We start from the raw sequence: 27089 nt of genomic DNA, 5'->3' as shown, positions 1-27089 counted from the left end.
ACATATCGAAATAATAAAGACTCATGGGTTTTCTAAAGGTTGCCATTAAGGTGTTGGAAAATTCCCTGAGAGGACAGCCCAGTATTTCATGGCAAGCACTGCGCTACCTGATTGGAGAAGTGATTTACGGTGGCCGGGTAATTGATAACTGGGACAAGCGATGCTTGAAGACCCTGCTCTACAAATTTTGTAATCCTGAAGTGCTGAAAGATGACTTCAGTTTCTCCAGTGATGGGGTAGGAAAAGAATTAATCTTCTTGCATTTCTCAATAATTTTAAAGTAAACATTGTTGCATTATTTAAAATACATATTTAAATGAATTTTGATGTTCATTTTTAAAGGTTTTTATTAGCTTTCAGTATTATAAAAGTAATTTACCCATGACTGTATTAAATATAACATTGTGCAGGGCAGTAAACAAAAAGAATGATTTAAAAATAGTTCATGTCCTCTGAGAACCCAAAGTGTAAGATACAAAGCACAAGAGAGCTAACATTTATAAATCAACGATTCCATGCCAGTCACTTGATATATGTTTCTCATTTAATGCTCAAAATAACCATAGGGAAGAGATGCTGTTGTCAGTTTACAGAAATCCCACATCTCTTGTTCTTTATCCCCTCTTCTCCCCCTCAGTTTTTATCCTCTATCCAAACCTTCACATTTGTGGAGCAGAAAACTCCATATTAGACACCAGCAACTGTGTGTGCCTGTTGAGTGGCTGCTAGCAGAGGAAAGAATCCTACAGACCTCTGACCTTAGACTGTGGAGGGTTGGACTTGACGTAAACTTTGATGGGTGGGAATTTGGATAAGAGAGGTGAATGGAAGATGAAAAGGAAGACGACAGCTGTGGGTGATCATTGTGAGCTGGTATAATCAAGAGAAAGAGAGGTCATATCCAGGTTGTCTGTCTGGGGTCTTGAGGATATGGATAGATAAAGAAAATAGTAAAAATATTTTAGGGAGATTCATTCGTAAGGCATCTATAGAATGGATAGCAATGGTCTATGTTGATGACCCTGAGTCAACAAGAAGGCATTAAATTACGTCGTTTATGCACTATTTGCTAAGGAAGAAAAATCTATGAGAGCTTTTTTTTTTTTTTAAGATTTCCATCTAAACAAACAAACAAACAAACGTCTTAAGGCCGGGTGCAGTGGCTCATGCCTGTAATCCCAGCACTTTGGGAAGCTGAGGCAGGTGGACCACTTGAAGCCAAGAGTTCGAGAGCAGCCTGGACAACATGGTGAAACCCTCATCTCTACTAAAAATACAAAAATTAGCCAGGTGTGATGGTGTGCACCTGTAGTCCCAGCTACTTAAGAGACTGAGGCCTGAGAATCATCTGAACCCGGGAGGTGGAGATTGCAGTGAGCCATGATCACACCACTGCATTCCATCCTGGGCAACAGAGCAAGATCCTGTCTGAAAAAAAAGAAAAAAAAACTGTTTCAAATAACATTTTAGTTAAATTTAGGGTTCTTTGGCCAAGTGTGGTGGCTCATACCTATAATCCTAGCACTTTGGGAGGCCGAGGAGAGTAAATCACTTGAAGTCAGGAGTTCGAGACCAGCCTGGCCAACATGGTGAGACCCCATCTATACTAAAAATACAAAAATTAGCCAGGCATGGTGACTCATGCCTGTAATCCCAGCTACTTGGGAGGCTGAGGCATGAGAATCACTTGGATTTGTGAAGCAGAGGTTGAAGTGAACCGAGATCATGCCACTGCACTCCAGCCTGGGTGATAGAGTAAGACTCCATCTCAAAAAAAAAAAAAAAAAAAGTTTAGGGTTCTTTAAATTGCCCAAAGAATACAATGTGCATGGTTTCGTACACACTATTACATTAAGTATGCACTAAGAGAATAAGGTATACTGTAACATACAGTATACAATTGCATTGGCAGAATTATATCACATGACAGAAATGTATTCTGAAATTTATATTTCAACTGTTCAGTTGCTTTAAAACACTGGGAATTTTATGACAGTTTCAGCTTGCCAACTCTTCCTGTTTTTTGCCATAATCTTGCTTCTTCTGCAGGTAATTTTTTTTATCAGTGACTGTTATTTGATTTTTCCCTCTGACCTTTATTAATTCTTCAACATTTTACTTAATGATATCAAGAAAGCCACCATTACCCACTTTCCTGACTATATGAACAATGCATTTCTCTTCTTGGTCAGTGATCAGTTATTCTTAAGATCATTCTCACATTCCTTCTATAGGTTTTACTAAAGTAAAGTGATTTGTTCAAGCCTTAATTGCATTCATTATCTATGGGTGGTCAGAATCACCCTCACCTTTAAAGTGTTTTTTTTTTTTCTTTCTCTCTTTTCCCAACAAGAAAGTTATACATGCATATCATATGCACATTACAATACAGTAGTCCCAGATGTTGCTTTCTACAGTGTCTAGAATATACAACATGCAATAAAAAAGCCTTCGGTATAAAATTTCATGGGAAAATATTGTCTTCAAGCATTACTGAAAGTAGATATCTTATTCTGGCAAAAACTAACAAAGTGTTCAGAAGTAGCAGGATTGAAGAAAAAAGCTAACAAAATGGTTAAATTTTCAGATATGTCAGCCAGTTCCAGGATCTGCAAGCATAAAGGACTACATACACATTATCCAGTCCTTACCTGATGACGACCCTCCCGAGGTCTTAGGAATACACCCAGAGGCCATCAGGAGCTGCTGGGAGACCCAAGGCGAAGAGTTTATTGAAAATCTGATTGCCATGCAACCAAAAACTACCACTGCCAACCTCAGGATCAGGTAAGAACTCGCTAAGAAAAACTGTTGGTCAAAAATTATAACTAGCCGGGCGAGGTGGCGGGCGCCTGTAGTCCCAGCTACTCGGGAGGCTGAGGCAGGAGAATGGCGTAAACCCGGGAGGCGGAGCTTGCAGTGAGCCGAGATCGCGCCACTGCACTCCAGCCTGGGTGACAGAGCCAGACTCCGTCTCAAAAAAAAAAAAAAAAAAAAAAAAAATTATCAGGCTGGGTCTGGCAGTTCACGCCTATATCCCAGCACCTTGGGAGGCTGAGGGGGAAAGATTGCTTGAGCTCAGGAGTTCCAGACCAGCCTGAGCAACATGGTGAAACCCCGTCTCTACAAATAATACAAAAATTAGCCGAGTGTAGTGGTGAGCACCTGTAGTCCCAGAACTTGGGAGGCTGAGACCCTGTCTCAAAAAAAAAAATTCATTTGAAGAGATATGTAGAAAAGTATAGTCTACATGGTAAAGAAACTAAATTCTACTTCAATTAGTTCCTTACGTATTTAAGTTCTAATTTTTCAATTTGTACGTCTAACAAATTTTAACACTTTTAAAAGATATTTGAATGTTTGCTCCCATTTATAAACTTAATCAAACATTTTCAAATATATTAATGTTCATTATAAAGTTAATGTACTTCAATTTGTCTGCCAGACCTTCTCAAATCTTTGAGTAACTTTTATAAATCTAATAATCAAATAAATGTGGTGAATCTTAAATTCTCTTATTCCCTAATATTATATATCAATCTAATGAGATTTCAACCTAAAATCATAAATCAGTTTCTCAATTATCTCTTTTAATCGGGGTCACAAGACTGACCCCAATCTAACACAAGGTATTACGAGGCCCAATTCTCTTAAACATTACAAATATTTAAGATATCAACATATTATAAGGAAATGCTTTTAATAAACATACTAGATATGTTTATTAATGTCCCTTTGGTCACTTTGAGAGGCTATAATTATCCCAATCTTGCTGCCTTTGCTTATTAGAGACTTGTCTGTGGGACTTAATTCAAAAATCTATCATATTCAATGTCATTTCCTTAGTGGTAGCAAATCTTTGCCTTCTGAAGGTAAGTTTGATTTTTGACACCTTTTGACCTTTTGAATTATTTGAAGCCACCTGGATTGAATTCTATGGAGAAAATCAACTTTAAAGTCAAAACAGTATGATGACAAAGTAAGGAGCCATGTGACCTCAGGTGTTCTGTAAACTGGTACCAAAGCAGCACTGTTAGACTAAATACTTCATGGCAGCTTTAAGGTTATTGCTTATCTTGAAGGATGACATTCATTTGACTGTGAAACCTGGAGTGTTTGTTAAAAAATTAGTCCTGGCCGGGCACGGTAGCTCACACCTGTAATCCCAGCACTTTGCGAGGCCGAGACAGGTGGATCATGAGGTTAGGAGTTCAAGATAAGCCTGGCCAAGATGGTAAAACCCCGTCTCTACTAAAAATACAAAAAAATTAGCCGGCATGGTGGTGGGCACCTATAATCCCAGCTACTCGGGGGCTGAGGCAGAGAATTGCTTGAACCCGGGAGGCAGAGGTTGCTGTGAGCCGAGATTGAACCACTGCACTCCAGCCAGGGCGATAGAGCAAAACTCCGTCTCAAAAAAGAAGAAAAGAAAAAGAAAAATCAGTCCCTACTAGTAAACAGAACAACAGAGAGAGGGAACTCAAAAGAGATGTGCCCCGTTTCCTACTCATCCACTAACTAAGGAGGTCTTCCCTCTTTCCTGGGCCCTGGTTTCATCATCTTTAAAAGGATTCCAAAGAGCTCTTCCAGCTGTAGTGTTTAGTGGTTTTGTGTAGTATTGCAGCCTCACCTAGGCCTGGACACACACTCCCCCTGTCACCACCCACGGACTGTGTGATTAAGAAGCCCTTCATGTCAACACAGGAATGGGGCAAGCAGTGGGATCCTCCATGCAGCTGCTTCAGCATGCTCTGTTTAGTTGCCTCCTCTTTTTCATTGTCTTGCAGATGCATTCAGATGATTATTTTACAAAGAAATCCTAACAAAGCTTTTATAATACATATTTCCTTGCAAATGTCTAAAATACATTGGACAGTTTCTCATCTGTAAAATGAATTCCATGGTCTCTGTAACTATACCATAGTATAGTTTTGCGGTTCTGTGAAGATACGTTTATCTTCAGATGGAATTTAAGCAGAGGGCCCTCTAACATTAGATAGATCTGTAGCTTGTCATTCCCTTGATTTCTTTTATTTTCCTTTCCTTTCCTTTTTTTTTTTTTTTTTTTTCTGAGATAGAGTCTTGCTCTGTCACGCAGGCTGGAGTGCAGTGGCACGACCTTGGCTCATTGCAACCTCCACCTCCCGAGTTCAAGTGATTCTTACGCCTCAGCATCCTGAGTAGCTCGGACTACAGGTGCCCACCATGCCTGGCTAATTTTTGTATTTTTAGTACAGACAGGGTTTTACCACGTTGGCCAGGCTGGTCTCAAACTCCTGACCTCAAGTGATCTGCCTACCTCGGCCTCCCAAAATGCAGGTATTACAGGCATGAGCCACTGCACCCGGCCAATTTTTATTTTTTTAATTGACATAATAATTGTACATATTTCTGGGGTACATAGTGATGTTTCAATACATACAATGTATAGTGATCAGATCAGGGCAATTCACATGTCCATCATCTCAAACATTTATCCTTTGTGTTGGGAACTTTCAGTATCCTCTCTTCTAGCTAGTTGAAGATGTATAATCTATTTTTGTTAACTATAGTCATCCTACAGTGGTATAGAACACTAAACTTATCCCTCCTGTCTACCAGTAATCTTGAATCCTTTAACAAATCTCTCCCCATCTCCCCCTTCCTGTTCTGTGTCTCATTCTTTTCTTGGTTTCTTTTGCAGACCTGAGCAGAGTAAGGATGAACTGGTGATGGAAATTCTATCCGACTTGCTAAAGCGGCTGCCACTGACAGTGGAGAAAGAAGAAAGTGCTGTTGGAACTCCAAGCACATTGAAGAGCATGATGTCAAGCTCCATTTGGGAGTCTCTTTCTAAAAATCTCGAAGGTGAGCATGGGACAGGAGTAAGGCATCAGGAGTAAGGTAAACTTACTCTGGCATCAGGAGTAAGGTAAAGATAGGACAAAAATTCCATAGAAATGAAAAGACTGAGATAAGATGGAAAATTCAGTCTCTGCCTCCTCTCTCCAAGTTGAAAAGCAGAGAGCACAGAAGAAAATCATGCTTTATTTGGGGGTGGGTAGCGTGTGGCACTGAAATCAAAAGTGAAGAAATAATAAGTGTAGCAAACCAGAAAGCAGCAACTCTGCTTGGGAGATTCTCAAGAGCTCTTAGGTGCCTGGTCTCTCTGCCTGTCTGCCTTCTGGAACAGCAGAGGTTTAGATGGACCTTCTGCTGAAAGACCACTTGACTCAGAAGCTAAGGGGAATCAGGGCAGGCCCAGGAAGACAGAGGAAGCCTGGTTGCTCAGAGATGGCTCCAAACCCAGCTCTAAGGGGCTAAATTGCTGGACTATGATAATTTTCCCAGTTAAATTTTAATACCCATATTTTATCCCTTTGCAGAAGTTTATTTGGGAACCAAATATTGAGCAATAGTCTATCAAAACAGTATTATTGTTGAGTCTCAATCAAAGGTCGGCAAATTAGGACTCACAGGCCAAGTCCAGCCCAGCATTTGTTTTTGTACAGCCTGTGAACTAAAATGGCTTTTGCATTTTTTTAATGGTTGAAAAAAATCAAAAGAAGAAATATAGTTTGTGACACAAAAATGTTATGTGAAATTCAAATTTGAGTGCCCATAAATAAAACTTACTGGAACTCAGCCACACTTACTCATGACATATTGTCTATGCATCCACACATAGTAGATAGTGTGGTTATACCAGTATATAGTGTGGCTGCACCCACACCGCAAGGGGAGAGTCGAGTAGCTTTCAGAGGTGGCATGGTCCCCATACCCTAAAATGTTTGCTATCTGACCTTCTACAGAAAACGTTTATCAACCCCTGGTCAAGATACATGAAATTCCCTTAACTTTCAAAGCCTAAGTCTCTCCATGTAAAGCCTCTTTTTAATCTATAAAATATCAAAATTTTATCTCTTTTTAAAATCCAGATCATGACCCCCTTATCCATTGTGTCTTGCTAACCTTTTTGAAGCAAGAAATTAAACGATTTGATAAGTTATTATTTGTCATACATAAATCCTTAAAAGATCTTCAACTTGCTATAAAAGGAGAGATCATCCTCACCCAAGAATTGGAGGAAATACTTAATTCTTTTCTTAATATGAGAGTGCCTACATTGTGGCAGGTAAGCAATTATTATTATTTCCTATTTTCTTGCTTGCTTGAAATAAATGTCCAAGCTCAAGGGAATGGTGAAGGTAAATGGTGCATCTATGTGATGAAATATGTAACTCTTAAAAGATGCTGACATACTTTTTCATATTTTCACATCTCTGAAGTTGGAGTGCCTCTTAACAGTCACCGTTAGCCACAGGCGGCACCGTCATGTAGTTCTCACTCTCTGTGTGTGTGAACTATGTATCATGGCAGTTCATGTCGAAGTAGGTGCACTCTTGGTGTTACTTTAAGTGTTAGGTTTCATTGCTTTTAAAATAGAAACAAAGCTAAACAAAATGATGAAGAAATTGCTGGGTTGTGGTCTTAAACAGAAGACCAGATTGTAAAAACACAAAATTTATTAGACCAGGAATGATAAGCCATAGAAGATCTGGCAGCACAGAGTAGGAAATTAACAAGCTTGATGTTGGACACAAACACTATTTCTCCAGAAATGAACTTCTCCCCTTAGGTTTAGCACTGGCCTTTTCCAGAACCCTGAATCCCATACCAGATTAAAAACCTGATTAAAAACCTGTGGAGACATGTGAAAAGATGTTCAACATCATTTGCTTTTGGGGAAATGCAAGTCAAAGCCGCAATGAGATACGAGTTCACACCTACTAAGATGGAGATAATTAAAAATACACAAAAACAAGCATTGAGAGAAATTGGAACCCTCATGCATCACTCATGGGAATGAAAAATGGTGCAGCTACTTTGGAAATAGTCCAGTAGTTCCTCAAAAAGTTAAACAGATTTACCATTTAGCCCAGCAATTTCACTCCTAGGAATATACTCAAGAGAAATTAAAATATAAATCCAGGTCGGGCATGGGGCCTCATGCTTGTAATCCCAGCACTCTGGAAGGCCAAGGCAGTGGATCACCTGAGGTCAAGAGTTCGAGACCAGCCTGGCCAACATGGTGAAACCCATCTCTACTAAAAATAATAATAATAATAATAATAATAATAAATGGCCAGGCATGGTGGTGGGTGCCTGTAATCTCAGCTACTTCTGAGGCTAAGGGAGGAGAATTGCTTGAACCCAGAAGGCAGAGGTTGGAGTGAACCAACCTCTCCAGGTTGCACTCCAGCCTGGGCAACAGAGGGAGACTCCGTCTCAAAAAATAAATAAATAAATAAATAAATAAATAAAGTCCACACAAAAACTTGCACATGAATGTTCATGGCAGCATTATTTATAATACCCAAAAGGTGAAGACAATTCAAATGTCCATTGTCTGATGAATGGATAAAATATGATATGTCCCTATAATGAAATATTATTCAGCCAGCAAAACGAATGAAGTACTGACACAGGCTACCATATGGATAAACCTTGAAAACAGTAGTTCTTCTGTGCTAAGTGTAAGAAGACCATCACAAAAGACCATATATTATATCATTTCATTTACAGGAAATGTCCAGAATAGACAAATCCATAGTGACAGAAAGTAGATTATTGGTTGCCTCGGTTTGCGGGTGACAGAGAATTGGAGAATGGATGCTGAGAGGGTTTTCTTTTGGAGTCATGAAAACGTTCTACAATTGACTACAGTGGTAGTTGCACAACTCAGTGACTATACGAAAAACCATTAACTTGTACACTGTTGTACCCTTTAAATAAGTAAGTTGTATGGCATATGAGTTACGTCTCAATGAAGTTATTTTAAAACCTATGAGAAAACATGAAGACAGACAAGAGTAAATAATAACAATTATAACTCCTTAAAACTGAATATAAGCTGTGATGAAAAATTGAGATGTAGAAACACATCCAGAATCATAGGACTTCAGAGCTTGAAAGGCTCTTAGGGAACGCCCACTCCAATGACCTTATTTTACAGATATGGAAACTAAAAAGCAGAGAGGCCTTATTACATTCTTAGCAAGCCCCGTGGTGAAACAGCTAGGACTCTACAAGTGCAAAGTAAGGCTGAAAGAACACGGCTGAGTTGGTACACTCTAAGTACAGTCACATGTGGCTGAGACCATTGCTCACTTGACAGAGTGACAAGAGGTAAGATGAGTCAGGTAGAAATGTCCGGCTTGGACAAATGGGTAGGAACTAGTGCATTCAGAGACAGGGTGAGCAGAAAGACATGCTGTGTAAGGAACAGATGAAGAAATCCTATTTTGGACATGGAAAGTGTGAGGAGCTAGAGGGGCTCTCAAGTGGAGCTATTGAAAAGCAACGGGACTGATCTTAGTTATTTCTTGCCTTCTGCTAGCTTTTAAATGTGTTTGCTCTTGCTTCTCTAGTTCTTTTAATTGTGATGTTAGGGTGCCAATTTTAGATCTTTCCTGCTTTCTCTTGTGGACATTTGGTGCTATAAATTTCCCTCTACACACTGCTTTAAATGTGTCCCAGAGATTCTGGTATGTTGTGTCTTTGTTCTCATTGGTTTCGAAGAACATCTTTATTTCTGCCTTCATTTCGTTATGTACCCAGTAGTCATTCAGGAGCAGGTTGTTCAGTTTCCATATAGTTGAGCTGTTTTGAGTGAGTTTCTTAATCCTGAGTTCTAGTTTGATTGCACTGTGGTCTGAGAGACAGTTTGTTATAATTTCTGTTCTTTTACATTTGCTGAGGAGTGCTTTACTTCCAACTATGTGGTCAATTTTGGAATAAGTGCGATGTGGTGCCGAGAAGAATGTATATTCTGTTGATTTGGGGTGGAGAGTTCTGTAGATGTCTATTAGGTCTGCTTGGTGCAGTGCTGAGGTCAACTCCTGGGTGTCCTTGTTAACTTTCTATCTCATTGATCTGTCTAATGTTGACAGTGGGGTGTTAAAGTCTCCCATTACTATTGTGTGGGAACTAAGATCAGAGCAGAACTGAAGGAGATAGAGACACAAAAAACCCTTCAAAAAATCAATGAATCCAGGAGCTGGTTTTTTGAAAAGATCAACAAAATCGATAGACTACTAGCAAGACTAATAAAGAAGAAAAGAGAGAAGAATCAAATACACACAATAAAAAATAATAAAGGGGACATCACCACTGATCCCACAGAAATACAAACTACCATCAGAGAATACTATAAACACCTCTATGCAAATAAACTAGAAAATCTAGAAGAAATGGATAAATTCCTGGACACATATACCCTCCCAAGACTAAACCAAGAAGAAGTTGAATCCCTGAATAGACCAATAACTGGTTCTGAAATTGAGTCAATAATTAATAGCCTTCCAACGAAAAAAAGTCCAGGACCAGACAGATTCACAGCCGAATCCTACCAGAGGTACAAGGAGGAGCTGGTACCATTCCTTCTGAAACTATTCCAATCAATAGAAAAAGAGGAAATGCTCCCGAATTCATTTTATGAGGCCAACATCATCCTAATACTGAAGCCTGGCAGAGACACAATGAAAAAAGAGAATTTTAGACCAATATCCCCGATGAACATCGATGCAAAAATCCTCAGTAAAATACTGGCAAACCGAATCCAGTAGCACATCAAAAAGCTTACCTACCATGATCAAGTTGGCTTCATCCCTGGAATGCAAGACTGGTTCAACATACACAAATCAATAAATGTAATCCATCATGTAAACAGAACCAAAGACAAAAACCACATGATTATTTCAATATATGCAGAAAAGTCCTTCAAAAAAATTCAACAGCCTTCATGCTAAAAACACTCAATAAACTTGGTATTGATGGGACGTCTCTCAAAATAATAAGAGTTATTTATGACAAACCCACTGAATGGGCAAAAACTGGAAGCATTCCCTTTGAAAACTGGCACAATACAGGGATGCCCTCTCTCACCACTACTATCCAACATAGTCTTGGAAGTTCTGGCCAGGGCAATCAAGCAAGAGAAAGAAATAAAGGGTATTCAGTTAGGAAAAGAGCAAGTCAAACTGTCCCTGTTTGCAGATGACACAATTGTATATTTAGAAAACCCCATCATCTCAGCCCAAAATTTTCTTAAGCTCGTAAGCAAATTCAGCAAAATCTCAGGATACAAAATCAATGTGCAAAAATCACAAGCATTCTTATACACCAATAACAGACAAACAGAGAGCCAAGTCATGACTGAACTCCCATTCACAATTGCTTCAAAGAGAATAAAATACCTAGGAATCCAACTTACAAGGAATGCGAAGGACCTCTTCAAGGAGAACTACAAACCACTGCTCAATGAAATAAAAGAGGACACAAATGGAAGAACATTCCATGCTCATGGATAGAAAGAAACAATATTGTGAAAATGGCCATACTGCCCAAGGTAATTTATAGATTCAATGCCATCCCCATCAAGCTACCAATGACTTTCTTCACAGAACTGGAAAAAACTACTTTAAAGTTCATATGGAACCAAAAAAGAACATGCATTGCCAAGACAATCATAGCCAAAACAACAAAGCTGGAAGCATTATGCTACCTAACTTCAAAGTATACTACAAGGCTACAGTAACCAAAACAGCATGGTACAGGAACCAAAACAGAGATATAGACCAATGGAACAGAACAGAGCCCCCAGAAGTAATACCACACATCCACAACCATCTTATCTTTGACAAACCTGACAAAAACAAGAAATGGGGAAAGGATTCCCTATTTAATAAATGGTGCTGGGAAAACTGGCTAGCCATATGTAGAAAGCTGAAACTGGATCCCTTCCTTACTCCTTATATAAAAATTAATTCAAGATCGATTAAAGACTTAAATGTTAGACCTAAAACCATAAAAACCCTAGAAGAAAACCTATGCAATACCCCCTTCAGGACATAGGCATGGGCAAGGACTTCATGACTAAAACACCAAATGCAATGGCAACAGAAGCCAAAATTGACGAATGGGATCTAATTAAACTAAAGAGCTTCTGCACAGCAAAAGAAACTACCATCAGATTGAACAGGCAACCTACAGAGTGGGAGAAAATTTTTACAATCTACCCATCTGACAAAGGGCTAATATCCAGAATCTACAAAGAACTTAAACAAATTTACAAGAAAAAATCAAAAACCCCATCAAACAGTGGGCAAAGGATATGAACAGATGCTTCTCAAAAGAAGACATTTATGCAGCCAACAGACACATGAAAAAATGCTCATCATCACTGGCCATCAGAGAAATGCAAATCAAAACCACAATGAGATACCATCTCACACCAGTTAGAATGGCAATCATTAAAAAGTCAGGAAACAGCAGGTGCTGGAGAGGATGTGGAGAAACAGGAATGCTTTTACACTGTTGGTGGGACTGTAAACTAGTTCAACCATTGTGGAAGATAGTGTGGCGATTCCTCAAGGATCTAGAACTAGAAATACCATTTGACCCAGCCATCCCATTACTGGGCATATACCCAAAGGATTATAAAGCATGCTGCTGTAATACAAAGACACATGCACACAAATGTTTATTGTGGCACTATTCACAATAGCAAAGTCTTAGAACCAACCCAAATGTCCATCAGTGATAGACTGGATTAAAAAATGTGGCACAGGCCGGGCGCGGTGGCTCAAGCCTGTAATCCCAGCACTTTGGGAGGCCGAGACGGGCGGATCACGAGGTCAGGAGATCGAGACCATCCTGGCTAACACGGTGAAACCCCGTCTCTACTAAAAAATACAAAAATCTAGCCGGGCAAGGTGGCGGGCGCCTGTAGTCCCAGCTGCTCGGGAGGCTGAGGCAGGAGAATGGCGTAAACCCGGGAGGCGGAGCTTGCAGTGAGCTGAGATCCGGCCACTGCAGTCCAGCCTGGGCAACAGAGCAAGACTCCGTCTCAAAAAAAAAAAAAAAAAAAGTGGCACATATTCACCATGGAATACTATGCAGCCATAAAAAAAGGATGAGTTCATGTCCTTTGTAGGGACATGGATGAAGCTGGAAACCATCATTCTGAGCAAACTATCACAAGGACAGAAAACCAAACACCGCATGTTCTCACTCATAGGCAGGAATTGAGCAATGAGAACACTTGGACACAGGAAGGGGAACCTCACACACCGGGGCCTATTGTGGGGAGACCGGAGCAGGGAGGGATAGCATTAGAAAACATACCTAATGTAAATGACGAGTTAACGGGTGCAGCACACCAATATGGCACATGTATACATATGTAACAAACCTGCACGTTGTGCACATGTACCCTAGAACTTAAAGTATAATAATAAATAAATAAATAAGAAAAGCAATGGGACAAGAGCACGGGCTGCAAAGCGAGTGCTTGGTGTCGCCAACCTAGACAGAGCCATGGATTCAATCTGGGAGAGGGAATATAAAGTAGCAAGAGAAGAGGGCTGAAAGGATTCCAGGCAACACCAGCCTCGAGGGAGGGAAGAAGAGGTGCCAATGAATGGGACCTAAAAAGAAGTAGTTGGAGAATTCAAGAGAAAGCCAGGATGGAGTCTAGTCACAGAAGCCTAGGGGAGAGAGCAGGAGGAAGCAATGAGGTCCGTCAAAAGCTGCAGAGGATATAGTGCGGGGAGTGAGGCTTGAAGATGGAAAATGAAGGTCGCTTGTGATTTCTAATGAAGACTCCAGAAGAGGGGACAGTAAACAAAAGGAGAAATAGGCTAGAGGGCTGCAAGGGTCTCCTCCTCCCCACTTGCAACAAACAGGTAGGATTGAGTGTTGGGTGGTTTGTGTAGTTAAGATGGAAGGGAGCGTTAATAAACAGGGCTAGAGAATGGAAAGCTGAATCCACAGGGGCAAGGGCAGGGGCAGCTAGGCTCAGAACTGGAAGGCAAAGGTAGGTAAGGGAGTAGACAGTGGGTGGGATTTATAGAACTTTGTATAGGGGAAGGCCAGGAAGCTGAAATTGCTCATACCTAATAGCATGTGAAGGTAATCTCCCCAGAGAGGAGGAAAGAAGGTGAGAAAATGAAAAGATTTGAGAAGAGTGATAAAAGCCTTCAGCCAGGATGGAAGCCTCCAAGCGTTTTATCCAAAACACTGTTAAGATAATGTTGTTTTGCCCTGGTAATAAGGTTTAGACTTTTCATTATGTGCTTTCAGTTGGAAAATGACATTCTCCTGGGAAGTTATTTCTGCCTGGCACTTGAGTCTATTACCAAGGTTTGCAGAAATGTTCCTAATGACCCCAAAGACAAGGGGAAAAAATGATGTGACTGTCTTTACATCCCAACAGAAACACGCCTACAGATCATGTAAGCCACTGAGTTCCTGGATTGATGATCTCATCCAGCGACTGAATTTCTTCAATACTTGGGCCAAAGTGGCTTATACTGCAATACAGCGTCGGTATGGATGAAAGCTGCTTTACATTTCTTCCTCATTTTTGCTTAAAGCCCAAAGGTTTATGACATCATTTCCCATGCCTGGTCTCCTTGGGTTGTCACAGTTACATGTGAATTAAGCAAGGGCAGGATTCTTGTCTTCTGTTTGAGCTGAGAAAGTGGGGACCTAATAATGTTGAGTCTTGAGTAAACTCCCTCCACTCCAAGAGACAGAGTTATGACTACAACATAGTACATTTCTCTTTCCTAAGAAATGCACAGGGTGAAATGTGAAAGGAAATAATTAGTTACATGTAATTTTTTTTTTTTTTTTTTTTTGAGACAAGAGTCTCGCTCTATCACCCAGGCTGGAATGCAGTGGCACAATCTCGGCTCACTGCAACCTCCGCCTCCTGGGTTCAAACGATTCTCCTACCTCAGCCTCCCTAGTAGCTGGGATTACAGGCACCTGCCGCCATGCCCAGCTCATTTTTTGTATTTTTAGTAGTGACGGGGTTTCACCATGTTGGCCAGGCTGGTTTTGAACTCCTGACCTCAAGTGATCCATCTGCCTTGGCCTCCCAAAGTGCAGGGATTACGGGCATGAGCCACCGCACCTAGCCACATGTAATTTTTAAATGTGTTTGTAGTTACAATAAAAATAGCTGGAGAAGCATTAGAGTAGCGACATCTAGCAAGTGCCTCACAGGATATGGTGCATTTCTCTAGGAGCTTTACTCACAGCAGTCCACTCAGTTCTCACAGCAGCCCTGTGATGTGAAGTAGGTGCTATCATTATCATCATCCCCATTTTAGAGATGAGGAAACTGAGTCCAAGGACATGAAATGCCCAAGGCTTCACAACTAGAACATGAAAGTATTGAGATTCAAACCCAGAACTGGTTCCAAAGTCTGTGCCAGGCTGCCTCCTACACCGTTTAACTATAAGTGTAGCAGCAGCACTGCAGACATCTGACCCACATTTCTTTATATCCTTTGGGAGAAGTCTGTGCCTCAAAAACAACAAATGAGATTCCACAAGGCGCAGGCAGGATTCTCACTATAATAATGACATCTCTTGTTACCCAAATCTGTGGCCTTGCAGCCTTTGTGGTCCCCCTTTTCCCTCATGAGCTTAAAATCATAGCTGGCTTCCATTCAAGGACCTGATAAAAGTCCTGCATTGGGGGAGTTGAAATGAAAAGTAAAAGAAGTGCCCTGGGAGGGGAGGGACTGGAGGAAATGGCCCACATCACCCAAAGCTGTGCAATTATTATGACCTTAACCCCTCAACCTGTGGTCTGCCTTCCACTAGGTATATGAGATTTGTCACAATTTGGAAGCAGTCTATTCCATCATCTAGCCAAAAACGCAAACACCCTGAGGAGTCAGAGAACAATTTCCTTGAGGGATTTCCTTCAAGATACTGGCTCCCAGCTTTCTTCTTTCCACAAGGTGAGCATTAGAACCAAGGTCAGCTCCACACCTGGCCCAGACAAGTCTGCACTCAGCCCGTCTGTCACTCACCCTTTCACCCTCCCCTTTAGGATGACAACACCTGCGCCTCCACAGGTGTCTGGGTCTCTAGTGTGGATTAGAGCAGTCTCTTCTCCCTCCCCACCCACTTCCTTCCCTCACCCCAACCTCCTCACATGCCAAATCCACCCACCCCTATCAGATTTCACCTGCGCCTTGACAGGTCACTGTCTCATCTCTTGGCCACTGCTCCTGTGATGTCAAAAGTCAACACTAGCACCCAGCCCCTCCAAAGGCCATGACAAAGGGGCGGAGATGGGCAGCTTCACAAGATTGACTCTGAGCTTCAGCCATTCATTCATTTATTTCTGTAACAAGATTTGATGACTGAATGTTTGCTGGGACCTAGGCCCGACCTGCTCAGCACAAATGTCCAGCAGGGAAGGCAGACATGAACCGGAGTGCATTCCAACGATGTGTGGTTGGGGGATGGAAAGAGAGTTGTAAAGGGGTGACACTGGGCTGTGAGCTCCATGAAGGCAAGAACCAGGTCTGTTTTCAGTTCTGTGGTGTCCCTAGCACCTGATACAGTCCCCAGCGCACACACACACGCACAAAGCTCTCAATAAATATTTGAAGAATGAATGAATGGCATTCTGAATAGAATATATGAATGGATCAGTACTTATGGAGCATAAAACAGAGGAACCTTCACTAAGAACCAGGGAAGCCCACTAAGGAAATAACGTCTAGGATGAGTCTTGAATCTTGCTACCAATTAAGTATTATCCAGGTGCGAACAGAGGAAGAAGAGAATAATTCGTGGAGCTTACTTGGTATTTACTGGGTGCCATGCACTGTTCTGAGGATTTTGTATAAAAGGGATAAGACATTTAATTCTCATGGCAATCTTATGAGGTTGTTACTGTAACTATCCCTGTTTTCAGAGAGAAAACCTTAGCACAGAGAAGTTAAGAAATTTGCCCCAAGTCATATCACTAGCAAAAAGTTGAGAGTCTCATCCAAGGTCACTCCACTACTGAGTGAAATGATTCTGGAGGGGAGTGGGGGAAACTAATAGGTGACTGAGTCAAGATTTGAACTCAGCCTGACTTAAAAAGTTGAGTGTTTCAATGACTGGACTAAGCAGGGACAGCATTCTTACTAGAGAAAACACCATTTGCACTAGGAGAAACCAAATGTTCATTATGGCCAAAACAAAAGACCACAAAAGGGAGAATGGTGCAGCTGCAGAGTTGGGCACGGTTGGTCCCCAGGGCTGTGTAAGACACACTGAGAGAGTTGACTCCATCCACAGGATGGCCTGAAGTGTTTCAGGCCAGAGAGGTTATGATCCAGCAGCTACAGGAAGGAAGAAGGGCAGGGGTACATTGGAGAAGAACAAGACTGGGTCCTGGTCATTTAAGGAGTCTGCAAATTAGCCAGGTGTGGTGGTGCACACCTGTAATCTCGGCTACTCAGGAGGCTGAGACAGGAGGATTGCTTGAGCCCAGGAGGTCGAGGCTGCAGTGAGCCATGATCGCGCCACTGTACTCCAGACTGGGCAACAGTGCAAGACCCTGTCTCGTCAAAAAATAAATAAAATAAGGAGTCTGCTTTATTCTCCAGGCAAGAGCTGGTGGTGATCAGAGTAGGGTAGTGGTAGTGAGCAGAAGCGGGGAGTAGGGGGCATTTAGGAAGCAGAACCAACTGGACTCTGTGTTTGGAAGGACAGGGGTAGAGGGGAGAAGGAGATTAAGCATGACTCGTAAGTCTCTGGCTTGGAAAGCTGGGTGGCTGCTGGCATCATTCACTGAAATACAGAGCACAGGGAGAGGAGCAGGCTGATGGGGATTGTAGTGACAGGCATGGTGAGTTCAAGATGTTCTCATTTTTTTCCTACTGCAGGTAGCCTTTCTCCATGCACCCAGGGGGAATCATGGCCACAAGCACCTCAGCAACCCTAGAGGCAATAGAACCTCCCTTTTCCCAGTGTTCGTATGTCATTTCTTGAGGAAGACTCTGACACACTTGGTCTTGTAGTTGCCCCGGGTCCCATCTTTGTTGCTGAGAGGATGAGGTATGATCATCAGCCAAGATTGGCTCAGAAATGGACAGGGTCTCAGAATTTACAGCCTGTCTATCCCCACAATGAATACAGGAGGGGTGCTGGCCTTGAAAAACAGCCCCCATTCACCAGGAGGCTCCTGCAGCTGGCCAGACCAAAGTCAACAAGGCCTAAGAGGGTGGGTGAACTGGCCCTCTGCTCCCGCCCAGCCCATCTCTTTTGTTCTCTCTTTTTCTTCCGCTCTTCCCTTCCTTCGCCATGAGACATCATTGTTGCTAACCCCAGCAGGAGGCCCTGAGACTCACAAGGAACTTGATGGTGTGTGTTCTTCTCCAAAGCCTTTCTTGCTGCTGTGCTTCAAGACTATGGGAGGTCCCGAGGAATCTCTGTGGATACCCTCACCTTCACCCACCATGTGATTTCCGACACCACTGACAAGGATGAGAAGTTCTCCGTATTTATGCCAAAGAAACTCAATATAGTCAGGAGAGCATTTAAGGTACTGGAATATTCAAAGATTAGAAAGGGTAATCATTCATTCATTCATTTATTCAATCAATTATGCCCTCTACAAACCTTTATTCAGCACTTACCATGTTCCAGGCACAAGAGAGGCAGATCTGCTTCAAGTCCAAATGCCCTCAGACTTCATGTCTCCCACTCTCTTCCTTGAGGCGGGAGGAAAAAAAGATTATAAATCGTGAATAAAAGATTTAAGTTAATATAATCAACAGACTTTCTAAGTGTCTCCTATTATAAATGAAGACAGAATGCTGCTGAGGTCAGGATTAAAAGGTGATATTTTAAATCAGGGGGCAAACCTGTCCTAGCTGCTCTTGGCTGAAATGCCTGCCCCCACCAACTGGCTTATTTCAGAGCTCAGGCAGGTGCCAAGTGAAAACCTGCACCTACCCGGCCCTCAGCAGTGCAGCAAGTGGGACCCATGGAGGCAGCTTGGGCTGGAGCAGAGTACACAGCACCAGTGAGCCAGATGCACCACACACCCCAGCCCTGCCACTCACGCCACTGTCCCCACTGATTTGAAGGGCCACGGTTGTCATTTTCTAAATTCCAATTTGTTCTGGGAATCTATTTTTCTGCTCCAGGACTAATGCTGGAGAGGAAGAGGGGACAGGGTTGGGAGAGGTTGGTTTAAAGATTTAAAAAAAAAAAAAAAGAATGTGAAAGGATGCTCAATATTTTTAGTCAGAGAAATGCAAATCAAAATAATAATGAAATACCATTTTACACCCAGTAGGTTGGCTATAACCAAAAGAATTGAAAAAAAATAATAATAAATAAATAAATACAATCATGTACCACTTAACAATGGGGATATGTTCTGAGAAATGCATTGTTAAGAATGTATTTCCACAAACCTACATGGCATAGCCTACTGCTTACCTAGGCTAGATGGGATAGCCTGTTGCTGCCAGGCTACAGACCTGTACAGCATGTTACTGTATTGAACACTGCAGGCAGTGTAACACAATGGTAAGTAATTTGTGTACCCAAACACTTCTACACATGGAAATTCATAGATGCATTGCTCTACATCATCACTAGGCAATAGGAATTTTTCAGCTCCATCATAATCTTATAGGACCAGCCTGGTATATGTGGTCTGTCACTGACACAAATGTTGTTATGGAGCTCATGATTAAATAAATTGAGGGTCATACATAGCCATATATTTATGTTTAGCTTTGGTGTAGATACTGCCAAATGGTTTTTCAACGTGGTTGTACCAATCCACAAGCCCACCAGTAATGTAGAAGATTGCTCCATAGCCCTGCCAACATTTACTTGGTATTTTTAGTGGACGTGCGGTGATATATCTTTTTTTTTTTTTTTTTGAGATGGAGTCTTGCTCTGTTGCCCAGGCTGGCAAGCTCCACCTCCTGGGTTCATGCCATTCTCCTGCCTCAGCCTCCTGAGTAGCTGGTACTACAGGTGCCTGCCACCAAACCCGGCTAATTTTTTTGTATTTTTAGTGGAAACGGGGTTTCACCGTGTTAGCCAGGATGGTCTCGATCTCCTGACCTCATGATCCGCCCGCCTCAGCCTCCCAAAGTGCTGGGATCACAGGCGTGAGTGACCGCGCCCAGCTGCAGTGATGTATCTTTATGATTTTAATTTGCATTTCCTTGATGATTAATGAAGTTGGGCACCTTTTAAAATGACTATTGATATTTGGATCTCCTCTTTTGTGAAGTTTCTGTTCAAGACTGTGAACTGCTTTTGTCTTATTGATTTATAGAAATTCTTGTATATTCTGAACATATGCTATCAGATACATGTGTTGAATGTGTTGAAAGCATCTTCTCCCACTGTCCAAATCACTTTCTTAATGGTGTCTTTTGATTAACAAAAACTTTTTTGTTGTAACGAAGTCCAGTGTCTCCATCTTTTATTTAGGGTTAATGCTTTTTTATGTTCTGTTTAAGAAATCTTTGCCTACCCTAAACTAAGTTCATGAAAATATTCTCCTGTTACCTTCTAGAAACTATATTGCTTTACCTCTCATTTTCTATGATCTATATATAATTGAAGGCCAGGCATGGTGGCTCACTCCTGTAATCCCAGCACTTTGGGAGGTCGAGGCAGGCAGATCACCTGAGGTCAGGAGTTCGAGACCAGCCTGGCCAACATGGCGAAACCTCATCTCTACTAAAAATACAAAACATTAGCCGGGTTTGGTGGTGTGCACGTGTAATCCCAGCTACTTGGGAGGCTGAGGCAGGAGTATCACTTGAACTTGGGAGGCGGATGTTGCAGTGAGCCAAGATTGTGCCACTGTACTCCAGCCTGGGCGACAGAGTGAGACTCTGTCTCAAAAAAAAAAAGTAGAATTGAGTTGTGTATGGTGTGAGGTGAGATCAAAGTTCTTTTGGTTCCATATGGGTACCCAACTGACTCAGCACCATTTATTTTTCATTGAAATGGCCCTTTCCCTACTTCAACTTTGTCATAGATCAAATAATTCTATATGCCTGGGCCTGTTTCTATTGAAATAATCAGATCATTTTTATCCTTTATCTCATTAACATAGTGGATTACATAGAACTATCTGGAGTGTACTTTGTTATAAGGTATGATTCCTATATTAGGAATTTTTTTAATGAAGAATGGAAGCTAAATGTGATGAGAGAGCTTTTCAGGGTTTATGGAGATTATCACATAATTTATCACTTTTATCAATATGATTTATTAAAAGATCCTAAGGTTGAATCATCTTAATTGTAACATTTTTTCAAGATTTTTGTATCCATATTTTATGTGATATTATTCTATAGGATTGGGGTGGGGGGGCTTGAAGAGGGTGATGTTTTTAGTTTTTATTGTGCATATTATTAATGGTGGTTTCCTTATTCTAATCCTGTCTGCCTTCTGTCTTTAGGGATCTCACAGTTTCTGGTCCACTGGGGATACTTCTTGTTTTCCAGTGCTTTTATAGATGCATTCTGGGATTTGGGGTGGGAGGAGGTGGTGGACACTCATGCTCTTTGGCCTCTTGGTCCAGTCCTGGTCTTCCTCTCCTCAGCACTCATCAGACTGCACTGAAGATGATTCCGAGACTACCCAGAATTAGTGAATGTTAGAAACATGTCAGAAGAAGGATGGAACTGGGAGAGTTTGTCCTACAAGGCAAAAGACTGAGGAGAAAAAGAAATATTGAAAAGGGTGATACATGAAGAACTAGACTGTTAATTCTGCTAGAACTCCAACCAGGGGGAGCCCCAAGGAGAAGACACATGCAGTTGATCTAAATTGATGATGATGGTGGAGTGTCCTTTTATAGACAGGGAGTGGCCTGTCACTGGAGCTTTAGGAGAAATCAGGTGACCGCTTGGCAAGAGTACTGACTTGGAAGAAAGCTCAGGTTCAGATGTGTTTTCGACTTGAGGTTTACCCAACTGTTTATTAATTCACTCACTTGGAAGTATGGGTCCAAAACTGCTCTGACTGTTGGAAATACTGAGATGAACAAAAGAAAGCTCCTGCCCTCCAGAAGATCCCAATCTGCCTGATAATGATGGCACTGATGCTTACTAGCCCACAATGACTGAGTACTATGTGCTAAGCTCTTTACCTGCATTATTTAATCCTCACAAATTATCCTCATTCTGTAGGTCAGGAAACTAAGGTTCCAAGAGGCAGATCGTAAGCTTTGAACCCAAGTCTAGCTGACTCTACACCCATAGCCTAACCTCTTCCTACATAACCCATTAGACATGAAAAGGCTACAAGAGGCAGATGTGCACCAGGGCCTTTACTTATGACTCACAGGGGGAGTGCAGGAGTATGGACTGCCCGCCTAACTTTACTTTTTGCCTCTATCCATCTAATCAGATGTTCTCAGTTATCTCTGCTTTATACAAAGAACCAGCTTCCACTGAGTTGAAGTAAGATTACTTTCATGTATTCTGAGTGGCTCTTTGAAGAGTTAAATCACTCCAAAAGGGGCTGTTTACAAATTACCTACAGTTTAGGTTTTTCAGAGGAAAAACCCATGTAAGCTATGACCAAGTTACGCCAAGTATAAATGGAAGTGATGTTGTCAAATGCGTTAGATTAACTTCTTCCAAGATGGTTAGGAAAGGACAACACTAGAACAAATGCAGCACAGGAAAATCTGCATTTATATAAGTTAAGGGGAAGAGAAGTAAAAATCATTATACAAAGCAATTCCCAGTAAAATTCTTTTTTTTTTTTCTTTGAGATGGAGTCTCACTCTGTCGCCCAGGCTGGACTGCAGTGGCGTGATCTCAGCTCACTGCAACCTCCACCTCCCGCGTTCATGCCATTCTCCTGCTTCAGCCTCCCGAGTAGCTGGGACTACAGGTGCCCACCACCACGCCTGGCCAATTTTTTGTATTTTTAGTAGAGACGGTGTTTCACCGTGTTAGCCAGGATGGTCGCAATCTCCTGACCTCGTGATCTGCCCGCCTCAGCCTTCCAAAGTGCTGGGATTACAGGCATGAGCCACCGCGCCCAGCCAAAATTCTTTTATAGAATAAGCCAAAATAGGAAGTGCTTAATATGAGTTCAGCCTGCACCTCCAGGTAGTCACATTCCAGAGTGGACAACACAGAAGGCGTCACCAGGCACAGCACAGGCTCTTCCACACTGCCGCCCCTGTGTCAACAAGCTGGCCCAGGCTGCATCAAGGGGGAGCTCAGGACAGCGGTGCCCACCCCTTCTCTTCGGAGACCTGCCCCATCAGAGAAGATGGCAGAGCCCTCCAGGGTGGCCAGGTACTTGGCCGCCAGCTCCTCCAGGCTGGGCATCCCTCCAGCACACCTGTAGGAGAGCATGTGGCTTCACAGGCCCACCTTAGGCACACCTGGAGTCACCTGGAATTAGAGCTGCAGGCAACTAAATTTTCTACTTCACAGACCTCATCAGAAACTCATTTTACTTAACCCTTTATCATTAAAATGTAATCATCTATTTAACCTGTATCATTCAAAAATATATGGAACCTGGCCAGGCGTGGTGGCTCACACCTGTAATCCCAGCACTTTGGGAGGCCAAGGGGGACGGATCACTTGAGGTCAGGAGTTCGAGACCAGCCTGGCCAACATGGTGAAACCCATCTCTACTAAAAATACAAAAAATTAGGTGGGTTTGGTGGTGTGCTCCTGTAATCCCAGCTACTCGGGAGGCTGAGGAGAACCACCAAAACCAGGGAGGCGGAGGTTGCAGTGAGCCAAGATCGCACCATTGCACTCCCGCCTGGGTAACAGAGCGAGACTCCGTATCAAAAAAAAAAAAAAAAAAAAAAAAAAAAACCCTCTTCTACCTTTTTTACATTTCTAGAGCCTTGACAGTAGTTGTGGCCACTATGGTAAAGGTAAGTGACGTTTGAACACAGTGTACTCTGTCACCTTTTGTAACTGTTCTTGCTCTCTCCTAAAAAGCTAGGCTACACAATTACAGTTGTAGAAATTTGCATCTTTATTGTGTTTGAAGGTATTTGTCTTCATGCTGAGGAAGGGCGTCATGGAAAAAATACATATATTTCAGTTCAGGATGATTATATAGATACACCTAAGCCTATAACGTTTTTAAAGCACTCAGAATAGGAAAAAAAAAATGAAGCATTCACCTTAGAACTTGGGGCAACATGCCTTAGGCAGGACGAGCCCCTCTGGATGCATCGGCTCAGTTCCGGACGGAGCCTCTGGTTGGTCGCTGCTTCTCCTGGGGACCCCTGACACCACCTCTCTTCCATCTTAGGGCTTGGATTCCTCTCCCACTGGAGTTTACATTTTTGGTTTATTCATCGAGGGGGCAAGATGGAATCGCGAACAAAAGATACTGGAAGACTCGCTGCCTCTGGAGATGTGCTGTGATTTTCCCGACATACACTTTTTGCCAACAAAGGTAACCACCCTGCTATTATCCTGAAATCCTAAACCTCTGGGCATTCCTTCAGTAATATACAAACTACTCTTATTCCCATTCCCTACAATTTCACAAGGGAGATGTGATAATATACTCAGACAACAAAGATTTTAAATCCCCCAAAATGTTACTAAAATCTAAAGTAGATGCTATACTTACATCCCATGTTCTCAATAATATGTACTATAAAGTCATAATACTCTTTAAATTCTCCAGGTATAATTTCCACAGGCTGTTACATTAACCATTTAACCTTAAATGTATCTAATTCATAACAAATCCCCCAAGCCTATAGCATACAAAAATGTGAGCTACTGATTCACTTGAACTACTCAATTTGACTACTGGATTTTTTTTTTTTTTTTTAAGATTTCTACCGAAACACCAAATGCTTCCAACCAGACAGATTCAGAATGCTATACTTTTGAATGCCCAGTTTACCAGACACCTGAGAGGTCAAGAATTTTAGCAACTACTGGTTTACCAATAAACTTTTTAACATCAGTGTATTTATCAACGAAGAAACCTCCTAGTCACTGGATCACAATGCGGGTTGCATTGCTTTGTGAGAAGAATGAAAAATAAATGTCCATACCAAACCATTTTAATTTTTGACTCTAACCAGACTTACATGTTTCAAGACATTCACGTGTAGTCAACACCCTTTATAAAGTATTTGTGTGTTTAGCCAGACTGAACAGGTGCAGTCTTTATTTCATTTGTACATGAAAACTTCAACCCAGAGGGGAATCTTGCAGCTGCGTTTTATCCTAAGTACCTAAGACCTGACCGTGCAATGTCCCTGTGGTTGGGCTCTAGTACAGGTCAGCACAACCCGCAATACAGCAAATTTGACTCTCCTAACAGTAAAAAGCACGGCACCTGACAGGATATCAGGGCATGCCTTTATGAACTTTTTGGTAAAAATGATTTATAAAATTATATACAATAAAATAAATACACACATGTAGAATAGATCTTTGGAATGCTTCCCCTGGCTTCTCTAAGTAAACACAGAATACTCCACTGCTGACCTAGCTGCAGACTTCTGAAACTAAAGAGAAGGGCCTTCTTCTTTAAAGAAATGCAGTCTGGGCCAGGCATGGTGACTCACGCCTGTAATCCCAGCACTTTGGGAGGCCAAGGCGGGTGGATCACCTGAGGTCAGTACTTCGAAACCAGCCTACACCACCACGACGAAACCCATCTCTACTAAAGATACACAAATTGGCCGGACGTGGTGGTGCAGGTCTGCAATCCCAGCTCAGGAGGCTGAGGCATGAGAATCACTTGAGCCTGGGAGGCAGAGGTTGCTGTGAGCTGAGACTGTGCACTCCAGCCTAGGTGACAGAGCAAGACTCTTGTCTCAAAGAAAAAAGGAAAAAAAAATTGCAGTCTGGCTGGGTACAGTGGCTCGTGTCTGTAATCCCAGCACTTTGGGAGGCCAAGGCAAGATGATCACTTAAGGCCAGGAATTCAAGACCAGCCTTGACAACATAATGAGACCCTCTTTACAAAAACTGTTTAAAAAATTAGCCAGGCATGATGAGGCACCTTTAGTCCCAGCTACTCAGAGTCTGAGGTAGGAGGATGGCTTGAGCCCAGGAGGTTGAGGCTGCATTGAGCTATGATCATGCCACTGTACTCCAGCCTGGGAAACAGAGCCAGACCCCACCTCTTTTTTAAAAAAAAAAAAAAAGTGCAATATGGTTCTGACTTCACTAGACCTCTTTGCCTACTAAAAGCCAAATCCTGAGAATTTGGTAAGTTCAATGTTTCTATAGGAAGAATGTTACTCTACTAATAATGGCTATCATAACTGAGCACTATCTTGAGCACTAATAATTCCTGTACCATCCTCAGGCCCCTCTATACTATGTGGACGTATCAGCCAGATTTTATACATGAGGAAACCAGTGCTCAGAGATTAATTGCCCACACACACATTGCTAAGAGGGAGCAGAACTAGCATTTGAAGCCACATCTCACTGTCACTTTATCATGGCAATGGTCCATGGGCAGAAAGCATAACCCACATGTACACAAATGAAGATCCTTCTCTCCATAGTAAGGGGGGTAGAAAAGGTGGGACTTGTCCCCAGCACTAGACTCTTTAACAGCCATGAACAAAACATGTATTTAATTGTGTCCAGGAAACTGTACCATCTACCTTTAAGTAAATTGCACCTAGAAACACTCCACCTTGTATCTTTTGTTAATATCCTGTACTTCATCATTTGCTCCAAACAGTGCAAAACTAAAGACCAAAATATATATCATATGCTTGGTATTGGTGCATATTCTGACATACCTACATTTTGCAATGTAATGTGGCAATGTAATGTCCCAGCAGGAAGAACTGAGACACGAAGCTGTCTGATCTCATCTCACAATTCAGGATTAGAGTCAACTGGAAATCCAAACGAGCACTAAAGCATGGTCAGCAGGCATAGTACATGTGTGTGTCTCTCACACATGTACTGTCTTTCAGATGCACAGATGCTTCTGTGATTCCTACAAATGCATTCGAAAGTATGACTGAATCTACAATAGTTTTAGCATTTCTGTATTTTCTCAAACAGCAAATACTAAATACATGACCATTTTCTGGGAGTTAGGACTCCCAACTAACCCCTTTGAGTTCCAACATTCTGAGTCTTAAAATAAACAGCAGTTGGCCAGGCTCCCAAACAGATGATCCTAGGAAAACAGGAGGCTGGGTGGGGGTGGGAATCTAAGGGCTCCTATCTTGGTCCCAAAAATCCCAGAGTTTCAAGCAAGAAGGAGGG

General features: G+C 42.0%; 1 protein-coding gene across 3 annotated transcripts in view; it reads left to right on the top strand.

Annotated features, from left to right (window-relative positions):
• Window positions 1-24908, top strand: part of DNAH14 (dynein axonemal heavy chain 14) — a 506458-nt gene extending 481550 nt beyond the window's left edge. For all 3 annotated transcript variants that reach the window (XM_050760224.1, XM_050760215.1, XM_050760305.1), the window contains 9 exons: window positions 39-236; window positions 2588-2787; window positions 5684-5847; window positions 6918-7114; window positions 14258-14370; window positions 15661-15800; window positions 18228-18388; window positions 24133-24279; window positions 24670-24908. In XM_050760224.1, coding sequence (XP_050616181.1) covers window positions 39-236; window positions 2588-2787; window positions 5684-5847; window positions 6918-7114; window positions 14258-14370; window positions 15661-15800; window positions 18228-18388; window positions 24133-24279; window positions 24670-24885 — 1536 coding nt within the window. In that variant the 3' untranslated portion in view covers window positions 24886-24908. The remainder of the gene's footprint in view (window positions 1-38; window positions 237-2587; window positions 2788-5683; window positions 5848-6917; window positions 7115-14257; window positions 14371-15660; window positions 15801-18227; window positions 18389-24132; window positions 24280-24669) is intronic.
• The last annotated feature ends 2181 nt before the right edge of the window (window positions 24909-27089 follow it).

The sequence above is a fragment of the Macaca thibetana genome, chromosome 1 (genome assembly GCF_024542745.1).
Source record: "Macaca thibetana thibetana isolate TM-01 chromosome 1, ASM2454274v1, whole genome shotgun sequence".
NCBI classification, from domain to species: domain Eukaryota; kingdom Metazoa; phylum Chordata; class Mammalia; order Primates; family Cercopithecidae; genus Macaca; species Macaca thibetana.
Note: the sequence above shows the minus strand (reverse complement) of the source record. Positions and strands in the feature narration are given on the sequence as shown.